The sequence below is a fragment of the Trachurus trachurus genome (genome assembly GCF_905171665.1).
Source record: "Trachurus trachurus genome assembly, chromosome: 16".
Classification (NCBI taxonomy): Eukaryota; Metazoa; Chordata; class Actinopteri; order Carangiformes; family Carangidae; genus Trachurus; species Trachurus trachurus.
The window spans coordinates 21,031,783-21,048,777 of NC_139902.1; the positions used below are offsets into that span (position 1 = coordinate 21,031,783).

General features: G+C 41.8%; 1 protein-coding gene across 1 annotated transcript in view; it reads right to left on the minus strand.

Annotated features, from left to right (window-relative positions):
- LOC310999637 (RNA-binding motif, single-stranded-interacting protein 3-like) overlaps positions 1-16,995 on the minus strand; it is a gene marked incomplete at its 5' end in the record, with an annotated part of 106,628 nt that overhangs the window by 1,182 nt on the left and 88,451 nt on the right. The window contains 6 exons of the mRNA XM_083990155.1: positions 219-343; positions 862-948; positions 1,303-1,419; positions 7,060-7,110; positions 9,812-9,908; positions 13,659-13,702. Coding sequence (XP_083846281.1) covers positions 219-343; positions 862-948; positions 1,303-1,419; positions 7,060-7,110; positions 9,812-9,908; positions 13,659-13,702 — 521 coding nt within the window. The remainder of the gene's footprint in view (positions 1-218; positions 344-861; positions 949-1,302; positions 1,420-7,059; positions 7,111-9,811; positions 9,909-13,658; positions 13,703-16,995) is intronic.

The window sequence follows — 16,995 nt, forward strand, 5'->3', positions numbered from 1 at the left end:
AAATGCTGCACATTATTAGAATCTTACACTGGCATTCAGCCTATACTTTCCACTTGGCATCCACTTTCAAGACTGTCACTGCTGTTATTGTCAAGATGAAAACACCTCAGTACAACTTGGCAGTGCAGCGCAGTGGTGGTGTAGCAATAATATAACATCTCTGTACCTGCTGTGTATTAATAAACTAATGAAATGAAAATGCTTTTTTCCCCACTCACTTAGTCTGCTGGTAAGAGTAGGCTGTGGCATGATCTCCTGTACTCTCCACTGATAAAGGCTGCTGCCCGCTGGCGTCCTGTGAGGAGGGGGCCGCTGTCTGTGGAGATTGGTCTGTCACCACGCCCTGATGCCAGGAGCACAGTTACAGAAATAAGTCGGAAACAAAAGCCATGCATTATAAAAGGTAGCATCCAAAGAGTTCACAAAAAGGCAACAATTAACTCTCTTTTTTAATAAATCACATTCTTCATGGAGATTAATGTGTTATTCAACATGAAGGTCCCTCAGCGACAATACATAAGTTGCTAACACTAAGATCTCACAGATACACACCAACATTTTAGTTTCAGTTTTCATCTCAAAATAGCTCATTCATTCGTAAGTATATCTGCATTCATTGATTTGTGTTTTATACTGCTGCCTGTGTGTGTGTGTGTGTGTGTGTGTGTGTGTGTGTGTGTGTGTGTGTGTGTGTGTGTGTGTGTGTGTGTGTGTGTGTGGCTAAAAATCTTTACTAGCCTACTCCCTGCATTAAAGCTCTTAAACACAGCCTTGTAAGGAACAATGCATGCTGCTGTATAAAGCTGGTCAATGGAGTAACCAGTACAAAGTCAATAAACAACTTTTTCTTTTTGTCCTTACTTCCACTGTGATGGCAGAGGCAGGCACTGCAGTGTACTGGGGAATGTAGGTTCCTTGCATAGGAGCAGCTGCTGCAGCAGGCATGTACTGCAGAGAGAGGGAGGGACACACACATTATAATTTAACCACAAACAACTTGTCCTCCAGAATCCTTGGATTAAAAGTGCCCACTGAGATGCGTGTGTATGTGCGCCTTTTCTTTTTTTCCCCCTTTTTTTTTGACATTTCATAATACATTAGATAAAAACAGTTTGGCCTCAGCCCAAGGTCGTCCCACAATTCCTCTCAACAGGAAAATGCATTTTCCTAAATGACTATGTATTCTACAAGTACAGCTGGTCACAGAAATCTCTACTGACTCGTTTATTAAATATATCACTCAAAGTGAAAACACAGACGCATGCGTGCGGCGCAAGATGGGTTGGAGGAGGTAAAACTCACAGTGCCTGTGGTGCCCAGAGACAGGTGGTTCATCTGCTGGGTGAGAGGAGCCATAACACTGGAGGGGTGAAGAGACAAACTGGGCTCTATGGCCGCGGCTGGAGTGATGACAGCACCCTGAGGCAGGAAGGACGGAAGGAAGGACACACAACCAACTGGGTTATAGACACTGTTGTACAAACTGTTGTGGAAAAACTATTATCCACTAACTAGAATATCACATAGGAAATGCATGATGCAATGCAGATACAGATATGAAATAGCTATATAGAGAGAAATATACTATATATAATGTGCTTGTATTAGCATTAAGTGAGGGTAAGCAGATATCTTTATTTATTCATTTTTACTATTGGACACTTCCCCCTACATGTATGTTTTCAGCCACGCTTAAGCTTATCACAAGAAAATACAAGACAAGCTAAAATATGATGTGAAACTAACATAAGCTTAAGATACAGTAATATTACTGTAACGGAGATAAGCTAAGATAAACTCAACTCAACTATGCTTAGGTAAGTTAAGATAAACTTAGATGAGATAAATGTCTCAAGGCAGAAGGTTCATATTCACATAAACCTTCTCATCAACATTCAGCAAGAAAGCAAATACATGTAGGCTACTTGATATAGAAGTATTCCCTATTCAGAGGAAGAGTACCACACAAACTAGCAGAATTTTCACAGCAAAATATGTCACTTGAGGTGTTTACTGCCATGGCAAAAGAGGTTGGTTTTTATGATATACAGCTGAATAACGACCTTTTAAAACATGCCACTGGAAGGAAGCGTAGACTTCCAACCCTGTTAAGTTTGATGACTGCAAATGGTTTGACTTTGTACATGGCAATGTATCCAGTCAGCCAGCTTTGGCAGGCTTGACAGAACATGCTTCTGAATAGAGCAGAATGGCTTTTACAGTAAATCTCCTCAATGTGAAGGGCTTTGATGCAGCCTAACACCTTGATGCACTGAGCTCTACTTTTCCACTACAGCTCTGCCGCCGACTCAACAGCACTGTGTAGATTTAATAGGAGACTCCTCAACGCTGCGTGCCGAGACACCTGGCAACGTCCTTGCAGCAGTAAGCGCTGTTCATTTGTGATAGCTGTTAAACTACACTTCCCATGAGCACAGACATCATCAGTGGATGTGTGTCAGGATCGCTCCAGAGAGCAGTCAGCACTTCTATAGCTGCAATGTTGAGACAGGATCTTAGAAGAACACAGGTATTACATTTAGGTGTTTTAGGCTCAAGCCTGGCTTTATGGCAGCTCTGTATCTGTAGTGTTTCACAGGGAAGCTCGCAGCAACGCAAACACACATACACGCAGTAATGAAAGTTCTAGTTATGTGAAGCGCTCCTCTCGAAGGCGCATACAGTCTGTCAGAGCTGTTCACAGTTGCAAGTCTGTAAGTGAAGATCCTTTTGTCTGCAAGCTTCATAGGGAGACATTCACTCTCTCACACACTCACACACACACACACACACACACACACACACACACACACACACACACACACACACACACACACACACACACACACACACACACACACACACACAGAGCACAGACAGGGATTGTCAGAGCTGTTAACAGTGGTGAGTGCTCTTCTTCCTGACTGCTGTCTTCATGGGGAGATCTGTTTGAAGTACAGCCTGGCTATCAGAAACTCTCTGTCAACACCGTCCTCCACATCACAAGTGAATGAGTGGCACTTGTTATGCAAGCACACCCACCCACCCACACACACACCTACACACACATAATGTATGTATTGTGTATATACAGAATACATATACACACATAAAAATACAGAGACATCTACATGTGCATTCATACACAGATGCATCAAGAGATCTAGCCGCACACCTGCACAAAGCTTCAGCTCTGGCAGGTAGATTTAGCAGCTAGAATCCAGCTAATACCCATGTGTTTCATCCATGTATATAATATGTTCTCTCCTTTAAAGATTTCTTATCCTCCCTTGCTCTTTCTCTCCCTTCGTTCAATCTCGCAGCAGGCTTCCATGCGGAGAGAAAGGAGATCCAGACTGACTAATTATATGCTATGATGTATAGCCGTACAAGTGTTAAACTTGGGATCTCTGCATGCATCTTCATCTACAATGTAATAATGGTTGTGTGATGTGTGCGTAACTGTGTGTGGTAAAGCATGTTATTGTTTTCACGTATCAAATGAACAATTAATGAGCACACGAGACAGACAGTTATCTTTTACCCCGAGGACAGGAAAGAGACAAACATGAGATCTGCTTCAACTCTGAACTCACTCGTTCCCTCACTAGCGCACCTCCCCCTCCCTCTCCTCCTCCTCCCCCTCTTTTGCTGTCATTTTTCCAGTAGAGAAGTGAAGCTGACTAACAGAGTGCTGCAGGCACCGTGCAGCATCAAATGCACAGTATTAGTGATAATGACACCCGTTTATCGAGAAAACCACTAACTGCTGCTGGTGTGACGGGCGCGCCGTGCGTATGCGCACGCAAAGGGATGTGGATAGTTTGTTCTCTTGTAGGTGGCTTTCTCTGGAAAGCAGATGTTTGTATTATTCTACTTCCCATCCTCAACCACACCCTTCTTCTCTTTCTCACCTTTAATTTGTTTTTTTAACACACAAAATCCGCAGCACAGGTGGCAGTTCTGTAACAAAACACAGGATCTCAGCTTTAAAAAAAGACACAAAGTGAGTATTGTGCAATATTTGCAAGCTGAGATACGTACTGAACTGTGCTTTCTTCCGACACATTCTTCACCCCCTTTGTCTCCTAAAATGGGTTTAACATGGTAATTTAACTCAGGAAGATCTAAAATCCCAATTCTTTGGATGTCTCATTACAGCCCTCCCCAATAAGCTGCCTTCCATGTCTTTCTTGCTATGCATGGTTAGGGTAATGCATTCATTTCCTGTAGGGGGATTTGTGAGTAATTATGCACAAAGACATCCTCTCACTAATTAAGATGTAAAGACAGGGAGTTCAAGTAATCTGGGCATTCCACCAAGACTCGGAAACACACAGTCCTTAAGGCACTCCACTGTGTGTATAGGTGTGTTTGTGTGTGTGTGTGTGCGCACATCTGAATTCATTTCCATGTGTCTGTGTGTAAATATAGATGTCTGAGTGCATGTATGTGCCCTTTCTTTATTCCTCAGGAACAAAAACAGCACTTAGCACTGTTTTCATTTCTCTCATTCTAACCTTTTAATTGGGTCATTTGTTTCTTAAGCAACAGTGTGTCTACAGTGTGTATCTGTGAAAGTCTGTGCTTTTTCCAGCGACACACCGAAGGCGAATTCACAAGTTTGGTAACACATGCAGGTAAAACATCCCTACCTCCGTGATGGACTGTTGGCTGGGTGATTAACAGAGGTGCGCTCCTGTGCATCAACCCAAATGTGTCAATGAGTGCACACCATTAATCGGAGTTACCAGTCATTAACCGTGCTACAGCAGTGAGGAAGACTCTGCTGCCATAGGAACAGAATTAAGCTGCTGTGTCTCTCCCAGTCTCCCTCCCTGACGCAACTTTAATTTGCCAAGCTCCTCTGTATCCAGGAAATACAATGACTAGCCCTCGCCTTTGTTGTCTAACAGGGATTTTGACTATGCAGAGACAAGGCTGGGGAACAGGCACGCACAGCCCAGACATGCTTTTGCAGCAGTTGTTTTCTTTTCTTTGTTCTCAATTTATTCTTTGTAATCCCTTCTTTCCTCATCTCTCCCCGCGCCTGCCTCTCCCCCTGTCCTTTCTCTGTCAAATGCAGGCACTTTATTTATTTTCTCCTACTCCAATCCCTCACTCTTTCTTCTCCTCTCCCTCTCTCTCCGTGTCTTCTCTCCCAAGTCTGAGGAAGTCATATCAAGCGGCCTGCCAGATAATTAGATGGGACATTTGTTTGAAAACACATTTACAGAAGGGTATTATCCTCTCCCACAGACATAATTTTAATCAGACATGACAACAGAATGTGTTTAGCAGTTGGCAGGTAGACACAAAGAGGAAGACAGATAGGAAGACAGAGAGGAGGAGCAACAGAATTTGGAACTAGTTTAAGTATTGTGTTAGGCGGCATTTGCTTCAGTTACTCAGTGCATGACTGATATAGCTGCCATACCTGTGCTGCTTCTATCTTCCAGCCTCCTACAGTCGACAATTCAATGAAGCGTGGCTAAATTCTGAAGGTGTAAAATAGTCTGCGGCTGTTGGCGAGAAACCAACTCACTGACACAATTACAGATAAAAATCTGGATGATAAGATCTGTTTTGACTGTCATCTCTTTGTGAGAGGAGCCAACTTTATTTTCGAGAAATACTGATACTGCAGGAGGATGCTGTACTGTAAATCCTGTTTTTCCATTACATAAAAACTGGATGAGACAGTGTCGTCATGGGATGGCATTACTGCCCAGATAATGTGCTGTGTCTGAAAGATTTTTTTTCTTTCCCCTTCATATGAACCCTGCCTTAGAGGAGGTTATATACGGTGTAATTAAAACCCATGGGTATAAAAATCAAATACACGTTTTACAGTCTAGTTTAGCATTATTCCCCAGACGTCATGTAAACATTATTAACATAGACTGTACATAAGCAAATCCTGTAGATCTATGAACTAGTATAAACATGTTTAAGAGGTAATTTGAGGTTCATCTGATTCATCTGATGTACTTTCCTGAAGGGACCCAACATAATTCAATCTTTTCTATTTTTTCTTTTTGTATTCGCCCCTTGTTGTACAGTACTAAGATATAATTACCCAGTTTATAACCTGTGACAAAGCGTAAAGTATGCCTCTCTCCTTCCACCAATTATAGAAATACATTAACAGAAGGCTATGTCTCTGGATTGGATGAAACTGTGGAGTTTTTACTGTAAATGATTGATGATGTAAATGCAACGTCTGTGGAGGTTATTAATATGGCTAATGTGGAATAAGGTTTTGTGTGTACTGTATGTGTATTTACACTGAGCTCAGTCTGAAGCCTCCTTAATATCTTTTTTATAAATCTGATTTAAGGTTGGCGGTTGAAACTCACTTTAACATCAGCACTATATTTACCACTACATTTACAGGAATTCATTTTCTGTTCATGCAGTTCTATGTCAGTCCAGCAGGGAGCAGCCTTTTATTATGGATTTCAGACTTGGCTCCGCTGAGCTCTTCTCGCTGTTTTAAAGAGGTTACTCTCAGGCTGATTCAGCAGAGCAGGACTCAAATGCAGGGCTTTAGGTTTTTTCTTTTTTGGTCCGACTGGGGTTTGGCTCCCATGCACTGTTGCACTTGTTGGAAACTGTGTCTCATTTTTCTGTCATTATTTGGCTTTTTTTTTTCAATTTTGGTGATTACATATCAGTAATGATCCATCACTTGCACTGAAATATGAGATATAAAAAAATCTGAAGACATTAAACACTGTTATCAATTGAAGGCAAGCCGAGTGAACATTATGGCTCAAACAAGACATAATGATTTTTTTTTTTTTAATGGACGGCTAAATAATTTCAAATCCATAAATCCTGGGGCTGCCAATGACGGACCTTCACATTCACTGCCAGTTTTTCTCCACTAAGCATTACTGTAAATTATCTGGAATGAGTTGAGATTACAGTAACAGACTGAGAAGTACCTGAGGAAAAAATACCGAGACATGCTAACACAGGGATGACAGGAGACAGTGACAAACATGGAGAAAATGACTCCACTGGGATCAAGATAACATATGACAAAAAACTTACTGTGGGTTGCATAACATACTGTTGATGTGGCATCCAAGATGTACTCTGGACCTGGGGAGAGAAGAGAAGAGAAGAGAAGAGAAGAGAAGAGAAGAGAAGAGAAGAGAAGAGAAGAGAAGAGAAGAGAAGAGAAGAGAAGAGAAGAGAAGAGATGCAAAGGTAGAGGTGACGACAGTATGACCAGAGATGACGAAGGACATAGAAATAAGAAAGACGGAGGGTAGAAAGAAAGGAAGGATAAGAAAAATAAAGTAATTAAAGGAGGAGAGGATGGGCATGAGTAGGAGGATGCAGAAGGGAGGTCAGGAAGAGATGAGAGGAAAGGGAAGATCAAAAAGAAGATTGTGTAAGTGGGTAAAGAATTGCGGAAAAGGGAGCATAAAGAAGGACAATTGTGAGACAGAATGACAGGAAGGGAGCGAAAATGAGAAAACCAAAGAGGAGAAGAGAGAAAATTAATCATTAGCTCAAGTCTTTACAAGCCCATTTCAGAGCCTCAGTCCCTGCGGCAGTGTGTCTTAAAGAATATTACAGCGGTAACCGAGGGTCCACTATACAGTATGTTATGTTGTAATTATAAGAGGATATGAAGACCACAGAGAGCAATACAGTCTAATAATTACTGCTTCACAGAGGAGGTTTCATCATCAAAGTCTGTCTTGGCCACAAAATACCACTTTCATCTTCTCCTGCTGCCCACTGCCCAACCCTAACATGAGGAGAAACAAGTCCCCAGAGGCCCCTTTGTCACAAGTAAGATATGGCATGTGTGTATATAGTAATCATATAAGTGCGTGTATGTGTGGGAGCATGGGGAGTTAAAATAATGCAAGGCAGGTTAACTTCCTCCGGTGTTTCCCTTAAAATAAAGCGGGATGTGATTGTGTCTCAGTATCTAATTCCACTCTGCTGAAGGTGTGTTTTTGCATTTGCCTTTCTCATTTACAGCAGTGCTGGAGAAAACCTGTGGGGGAGGACTGCTGTTTGTTTTAAAGTCTACGTGTTTGACAAACCGAGGATCAAGTCAATCAAAGAACCAAAGCTACATCACCAAGACCAGCTTTGACATGAGTTGCTATATAGTGTGTGTGTCTTTGTGTGAGTGTGTGTGAGCGACGCATGGGAACAGAGGGAGACAGACAAAAGGAGGATTTGTGCCTAAGAATGAAAGATCGATGGGAGGAGTGCTGCAATATAATCCTATGTTTTATCATTGCCAGACTCAGAACTGCTATGGAGGCAACTATTAACTTGATTTCTGTGTTGAAGTCTTTCCCGAGAAAAGACAAACTCTACTTCTCTGACCTGTGAATCCAGACAAAAAAAAAAAATCAAATTCAAATTGGAGAAAACTGCTGTGGATGAGTTAACTTCACCTAAGCTGTTGTGCTATACTTTTCATACTCTCAGCACATCCCATGAAAAGATAGAAATCAACAATGTGTTTGTCCGTCGTACTTTCAGACTTCCACTTCCATTTTTGTATGCTCTCCCCTTATCATTACGATCCCTAAACTCCTGTGAAATCTCTATGAAGCAGCTGAAAATGTCTATAAAAAGAAAGAAGGGCTTTTGGTTAGTCAGTCTGAAAAGCCGCTCAATGTTATTTTAGTGCTTTTTATTTGCTGTTTCAGTTGTCTGTGTTGGGAATGTTTTTGTACTTTCTTTATTGATGTAAAGCACTGTGTGGTTTTGTATCTGTCAAAGGTGCTGTACAGATAAACTGTTCTTGTTTTCTTTGTACTCTATATTTACAACAGCAGGACAGGCAAGGTGTCAAAAAAAACGAACAATAGTTTTCATGGTAATGAAGGCTATATTGTGTTTTAGCCAGTGTAACAGTGTGATTCACTGATGTGATTTTAACACTAATGGAGCTCCATGGCGGTGGAATGGAACAAGATATATCAGGCTTTGGCTCTTGTCGATACGTATTTGTCGGATCAATTCATGGCTAGTTTTGATCTGTTCATGGGATTTGTCACTGAGAAAAACTAAATCTACTAACTCTAAACTAAAGAACTGTTCAAGATGTTAACAGTTAGCAGACGGGATTGTATGCTCATCAGAACCATCCTGGAGGTCTGTTTAACTAAGAACATGAGCTGCTTTGCCAAATCTGGGTATAAACTGGCAAAAAAGGACATCATAAGCTGGATCTTGGGTGTGGTGATTTGCAACTTGAATTTGGAAAGAAATGAAGATGAAACATTTTAGCTGCAAAGATATCCAGACCACTTCAGACCTTTAAAGGTAGGTAGGTAAAGGTTTTCAAGGTAAATGCAGAGACTGCTTGCTGAAAAACTGCCCTAGACAGGAACGCGCATCAGCGGTTTTGCATGAATTTACCTCGAAAACAACTCCGTCTCGTAACGTTACGTTATTATCTCATAGTGTGGTGAATGTGCAGGTCACAACTTGTCCCCGGGAGCGTTTTGGAGTTGTTGGAGTGTGTATTTGATGAGTTTGATGAGGGAAACCAAGAAATCCCATGAGTCTCCGTAGCGTAGCTCTGAGCAGCTCGTGGCTCTGCTCCGCCGTTCTAAAAATAACTTGCACCGACAATTAAAGGTAACGAACCTACTCCTAAAACTATAGGGATTATGGCAATGGGCCAATTTGCCAAAATGTTTCAACTATCCCTTTAATAAAACAGACAATCTCTTAGTTGCTAGTTTAAGGTGGCCCTTTTGATTTTGTACAATACAAAGACACAACCTAACCCAGCAGGCCTCAGACAGGATCCACCCACCTGATACGTGGAGACAGGAGAGGCAGCAATGAAGGGCGTGATTGATGTTTGTGCAATCATCCGATTGGTAGAGATGCTGTATGGTGAAGAGTAAAACCTATGAAAGGAAACAAACAAATGGTTAATTTTGATGTAAACGGGATAAAATTGAATAAAGGGCATGTTAACCAAAAGTATTGTGTTTGTATAAATGTAACGTCAGTCAAGAGGCTTCTCTGCACGCAAGATGTAGCCACATGTAAGTCTGAAAATGAGCCTTTTGTACCTCTTTGTCTGCAACCACCCAGTACAGTTCTAGATACCACCTGACGAAATGGATCAGACATCATCAAGGCTGTCTTGGAAACAATAAATATTGCAGCTTCACTCTGCGCCGAACCATCAAAGACGTCTTCCAATGAGACTTGACACTGCACCGGAGTACACATCATGTTACAAAGGAGTGTGCTCCACTGCTATGCATAATAATGAATTATCACCTTAATGTGTGAGTGGGTGAAATAATTCAGTATTGCCTTCCATGTTCCCACCTACGCATATTCCACTTTGAAAGAAGGGCTGCATCTGTAACATCTGCATTTTATACTCTGTTTACTTCTCCTCCTATATACCTTTGTTTGCCCTTCTGATTTTGCTCCATCTCTTTTCTCTTTCCGTTTCACCCCCTCAGCCCTGCAGCGGTTGAATACTGTGGCTTGTGGTGCTTTATTTATCATTGTGTACCTAGAGAGGACATGTTTCATCCGCCAGGCCGTGTTGCTGTGCCCGATCGATCCCCAAGTGTCTGTTGACTGAATAATGGGGCAAGGGAAGGGAGGGAGAGAGAGAGAGAGGGGGCGGGGGGCTCCTCTACCTATCTCTAACAACCATGACTGTATAAAAGGCACTTGCCACAAATCAAGTGTTGCTTAATTGGGGGAGCAATGTACTTAAACACCTTTGGTTTACTTTTAAAGGTTAAACTGAGAAATATATTATTCAGTGTCTGTAGCTGTCTATTTATAGTAGAATGCACAACATACAGAGATGACAGTGGAGCTGAGTAACCAGTCAAAGACAGGAAAACGTAGATGAATTGGTACTTCTACACTGTGACACAAGCACACATCTCATTTCATGGTGAAATGGGTTCTTGCGGTGCCCACCTGTTCTGCTACTGCGCTTTCTGTTTCACATTATATTTGTTCGGCCAGTGATAGCACGGGCCGTTTTGAATCTCAGCTGCGAGATGCAAACCCTCAGATATTTCCAAACTCTTTGCGGTCCATGCCTTGTGGATGCAGGTGGTTTCCAACTGCATGTGATAAGCTCCAGAGCGTGATTGTGCTTCACATGGCTCCAGCCTCCCTGCTGGATTTTTTACACTCGCCTCTGTGTGTTGGAGCCTAAGTAGTTGCACATAAAGAGTAAAGTTGCAACAGTTGTAGTGTGGTTCACTTCTTTGGAACCAGAAAAAGAAATCCCATGAAGTATTTGTAATATATGTTTTCTCTTGCCAAGTTTCAGCTCTGGTTCATGTGCAGGTTGATTGTGTGTTTTATCTCACTGTAGGTGTGTTGATACTGGCTCAACTCACTTCGATTTCCCCATACCTCCTTGAAGGGACATAGATTTTCTTAAATTTTCCTCTTGCACCTTTAAACTCTGGCTTACCTTTATGTCTCCTTAGCTTTCACTGTTAATATAATCTCAAAGGAATCTAGGCGTGTTCTCAGTTACACAAATATTCTGTGCTGCCATTGATTTCTTTGAGCTACAGCACTGTGTATTTGCTTTTATGGATATATGTCAACTATTGACATGACCTGGATTAAAATAACCAGAAAGATACAGATCTAAGTTAAAGTAAGAACTGGAACATGTGATGATCAGTGACAAGAAAAAAAAAGTCCTCTGTTGATCATACAGCAGTATGGATCCATCTTTTTGACTGTACAATTAATGTATGACTTGCATTAGAGATAGTGTATTACTGTCACTGATGAATACAAATGAGTGAATGCAACAGGGTTATTCAATTTGGCTCTCTGATTGTGTTTATTGTATTTTTCATTAGAGTGATGTGTATTGAGAGAGAGAAATAGTAGATAGAGGACAGATCCAAGGTTATTGATGGAGGCTATTAGCCTTTAGCAGCGTGTTGTCAATAGGGACTCCAGCGTGGCTGTTTAAACAATACACTAAACATGTAATTGCGAAGAGAACATTAAGACGGGATTGAATTTAAAACCTCTCTGTGAATCCCTGGTGTGACCTAGCCACACTGTCAGGAGTTTGCCCTGAAAAATTAGCGAATGATTTAGTGCCGACCTCAGTGACTTTTCAGCAGAGAAATGTGGGCGAGCATGCTAAAATATACTGTCTACGTGCATGTGGGCAGGGGAGACAGAAGAGAGAGACAAAGGGGTAAGAACAGAGGCAGAGAGAAACTGAGCAGGGTGAAGAAACAAAACAAAAAGAGACTGACCAGATAGGAGGCAGGAGATTGAGAAAAAGAGCCCCCGGAGAAAGCGAACGTTGTGTTTCTCTGATAGAGAGAGGACAGGCTATAAGCCAAAGCAGTCTGGCCGATTGCAGCACATGTTTCCAATAACATCGGATTGGCATCAGATCCTAAACACCAGCCGTACTCAAGCTTGGACAAGCTCACAAACCTGTAATTGATTCGTACCCTTCCCCTCTCCTTGTCCTGACTTTATTTTTGCCTTTGCCCTCCTCTTGACCCCACCCAGCCCTCCCTTTTTATTCAGCCCATTCCCTCCCTGCCTTTCGCCTCTCTAATTAGCTGCATTAGCATTTCACAGTCATTTAGTGCCTCGCCGGAAGGAGCTCGGACGACCTCGGAAGAGAGGTCGGAGAGGGCTTAAGCACCGCAAGTGCACAGATGCTCGCGTGTGAGCATGCATTTATGCAGGCACGAGCACGCACACACGCACAGACACATCAGAGACGACCAAGAGTAAGGCAGATGCTTGGAAATGGAGAGTAGGAATTAGAAGGGATAAAAAAATAAACAAGACAACAATACAAAGAAGGGGAGCAAGAGGAAAAATAGTTGAAAAACAATTTAAGATAAGGTCAGACAAGCAGAAGGACGAGTTTAAAGGTAATATAAAGAAAAGTGAATGTACAACAGGACAAGAGTAAGGAAGGGGAGCAGAGTGAAGATGCAAAGAGGAAGGAGGATTGAGAATACAAGGAGGAGGAGAAGAGAAACACAGAGCTGGAGGGAAGCGTCTCCTGGGATCGCATCACCAGCAGCATTCCTAGCAGACAGGACCTATCTCCAATTTCCCCCTGAAACAGGCAGACACTCGGCTCTCTGCATTCAGCCTGGGAGCACTGCAGATAGCCTCGGCTGACGAAAGTCTTACAGCGGCACTGCAACACCACCCAACTTCCCTGTCTGCAATCAAAACCTACATGTCTGACAGCTTGTATGCATATAGGTGCATAAATAAATGCCCAATCTGCATCAATCAGGTGTGATAACCAGGTCAAGAGCCGGAGAGGCAGAGAGGGAGAGGTGTGTGTGTGTGTGTGTGTGTGTGTGTGTGCGTGTGTTAATGACCTGTGTGTCCTGTATCTGTTTGAGGTGCATGCACATGTGTTGTCTGCTCATTTGCATGCAAGTGCTCTTGTGGATACGGGAGCTGATGGATGGCTGGTACATATGTGCTTCAGTGCGGGTTTGCTAGAGTATGTGTCAGTTTTGTTACAGGCTCACGTGCAGGTGCTGATGTGAGGACTAAAGCTGTTTGCTTTACAAATACTTGGCGAGGAATACCAGTCAAAAGTAGAGTTGAACATTCAGTTTGTAAATCTGTGAAGAAAACTTTCCACCTACCCGTTCTGCATTGCAGTGGGATCATACGTCAACGCCATACCACTCTGGAGAGAGCAAGAGACAGAAACAAACACACTTAAGGTTTGGAATATTTTTGAAGGATTTATGCTTGCACTCATTATGATTTTGTTGTATAAACTGTTATTTTGTGGTGTCAACTGAGATTAAAAAACACTTTACTAACCCTTACATTTACTAATATTAGCACAAACAGTAAAGACAATAAAAAGATGAATTGAGGGAGGGAGACAGTGAGGAATACAAGTGATTCATACTGTAAAATAAACACTGAACACACTCACTTTATCTTAAAATTCACCATTATAAACAAATGAGATGGATACAAAAAACTGCTAAATAAATCACAACAGATGATTTCCTCTTGGGGCCAAAAATCTCAAATGGGCAGGTTAAAAGCACTATGAATAAAACGATTCTGCGTGTTTGTGTCTTAAAACTAGGTGTCATATTCAGCAATGAACACAAACACAAGCCTCCATCTTGCTCTGCAACACAATATACTGTATATTTTCAAGTTTCTGACCGATGTGGTTTTCATGTTCCCGTCCATCACCCAAACTGATTAAATAGCAAACACACTTTGAGCTCCCATGGGTGTGTTGGTCTTAAAATGAGGTGTGGTCAGGTGCATTGTTGGCACATTGCTATCTTAAGGCAGCAGAGGGATTGACCTACAAAAACCTGGTCTGACGTTAGGTTTGCAGGATTTAACAGTGTTATTTTAAGGGTGCATAGTGACGATAGAAAATAATAAATAATGCGTGTCTACATAGGCATGTGCAGTGCACAAGATGTGTATTGGGGCATTTCTTGGATACGAGGCTCTGCAGAAAAGCATTGTACCTGCCACAGCTTTTCCCATTCAACATCCAAACTAAATCTATCCCACCAGTTTCATAATGAACTTGAAGATATATTTGCACTTCTCATAATATAACATAAAAGATGTCTTAGATTGTGATTTGTGTAACTGTACACAGAGCATTGATTGCCTCAGCCCTGTCTTGCCCTTTCTTTGAGCTGCTGCATGTGACTGCAAGCACTGGGCTCGACGGTCAGTCACAATATGTAACCAATACAATCTAATTCTAGGTGAAACACTGGGCCTTTATAATGGCAATCCACCAAGCTGCCAATGCGCCTAGCTTTAAAAGGGAATGTGAGATGGCACTCTTGCTGGCTTATTGCATACTGCAGCTCAAACTCCCATACTGAATTAAGAGACAAAAAACTACCGCTTTAAAACATGTGAAATGATATTTTTTCCCATCATTAAAATAGAAAAAATGCTATGGACATGCCCTGAAAGCACTCGTGCCATGCACTTCCAACGGACGGTATATTACTGTACCTCTGAGGGATGACTATTATTAGCTTGACAGCTTGAGTGACTATGGTTGGGCATTGGTATGAAGTACCTTCTTTGTTACTGTGGATATGTAACAACACAAGAGGCCCCAGGTTCAGTGCTCTGTGTCATATGATTGAAAACAATATACATTGTGAGAGTAGACAACTTCTTATTGTTCCTCAGACCTAATTTGTACTGGTAGTTTTCTATGATTTTGGTTTAGAAAATTCAAATAACAAAACATAATTGATCAATGTAAAAACGAATAAGGAATATCGATGGATGAATGTCCTAAATGAAACAAACACCACAAACATCTCTTTTCAAAACAAATGTGGTAAATATTGGATTTGCACAACTTGCACTTAACAATGTGGACCACAAAAAATGTTACAGAAAGACCAACACAGAGGAAAAAACATTGGTCACCACCAGGACATCTGCTTCAATTGAAAATCTTTCATACTGTACTGAAGTGAAAAGTTAGTCAGTTATTCGCTGTAACTGTATGGCTGTGTGAACGCACAAAGGATAAAACAGAAAGGAGGCAATCTGGAGGAAAATGAGTTCTGAAGTTTTGAAGACTTGAAGCTTGTCTGAGCTGTCACAGACGCAGCCGGCGCTTGTTGTCACAGCGAACATCTGTATTATCAGTCAGGGTACTTAGTGGTTGCCAAAAAGCACCAAAAGTACTCATTTAATCAAATCAAGCCAGAACTTCATCTCCATGAAGCTTTGGAAAAAAGGAGGAAAAAAAATTGACAGTTTGGGAGCCAATTATGAATATTATTTACTAAATACAACAATCCGGTTTTCATCACCACAATCAAAGCAAACGCTGCTCATGAAACTGAAAGTGGATACCACATTGTCATTTTTCAGTATCAATCACCACTAATCACAGGGCTAAGTTATTACTTCAGTGCTCAGCACTAATGACTAAGGAAAGATTTTACACTCCAGCTGCATAATACCAGTGTGAGAGCTACAAGCTTATACTCTCTGTCCCTCCTCCTGTTGTCCTGATCAAGTGAAGTGTTCATCATTATGTGAATATTTACTATCTGTGCTTCACTTCTTTTGTCATGTGCAAATGAATGAAGAGCTTCATCCACTCCACTACAGTACTTCTTCTTGATGTTGGAACAAACCTTAAAGGGACAGCGAGGAGTTTCTCCGTCGGCAGAACGAAAAATTCCGCGACAATAAAAAAGTCTCATATTAATGTGGATGAATCTGCGTTACCCACACTTGGTAATGGCTCCATTTTCGATAAATATATCGTTTTGTCTCTATCGTTATTTTGTTATTATTAGTGGTGGCGGAAATGCTGGGTGAGCCGACCAGCGTTTCCTTACTTTCGGTTTCGCGGACGCTGCCCGGCGGGTCATGGTAATAATGCCACCGAACTACGACGGTATCTGATCATCTTCGAACCTCTGACTTTAATTCTTGATGAATGAAAACATTCTTGGCAAGATGTCCGTCTTGCGCCGGTCCAAGAATTTCACCGTGCGCGGAGGCTCATGGGAAATGTAGTGTGAGAACACTTCGCTTTCCAAAACTCCTCGTTGTCCCTTTAAAGCAGAAGTAAGTGGAATGTTTGTGTTAATATAAGTCTTAAATAGTTATATCTTCCGACAGCAATCACTTGTATAGAGTGTTTGGTCTGAAACACGGGTCTGTCAGTCACTCTGCTCTGCTGTAAGCCGAGGAGAAAACTTTCCTTGTATCCTACAACCTTTATCCAATGAGGAGAGAGAACGGCATAAAGGGGCGGTCCTCTCTGTGTGTGCAGCCAAGGGATGCGCGTGAATGTGGTGACGTAGGGACGAGGGCGGGGACTGCTAACTCCATCGGCTGACAGAAAGTTAGCCAAAACGACCGGATCGCTTACTTCTACTTTAAGTATCAATTGTGTTTATATTCATCTGATCTTTTATTTTTATGTTCCTATGTCTTGTC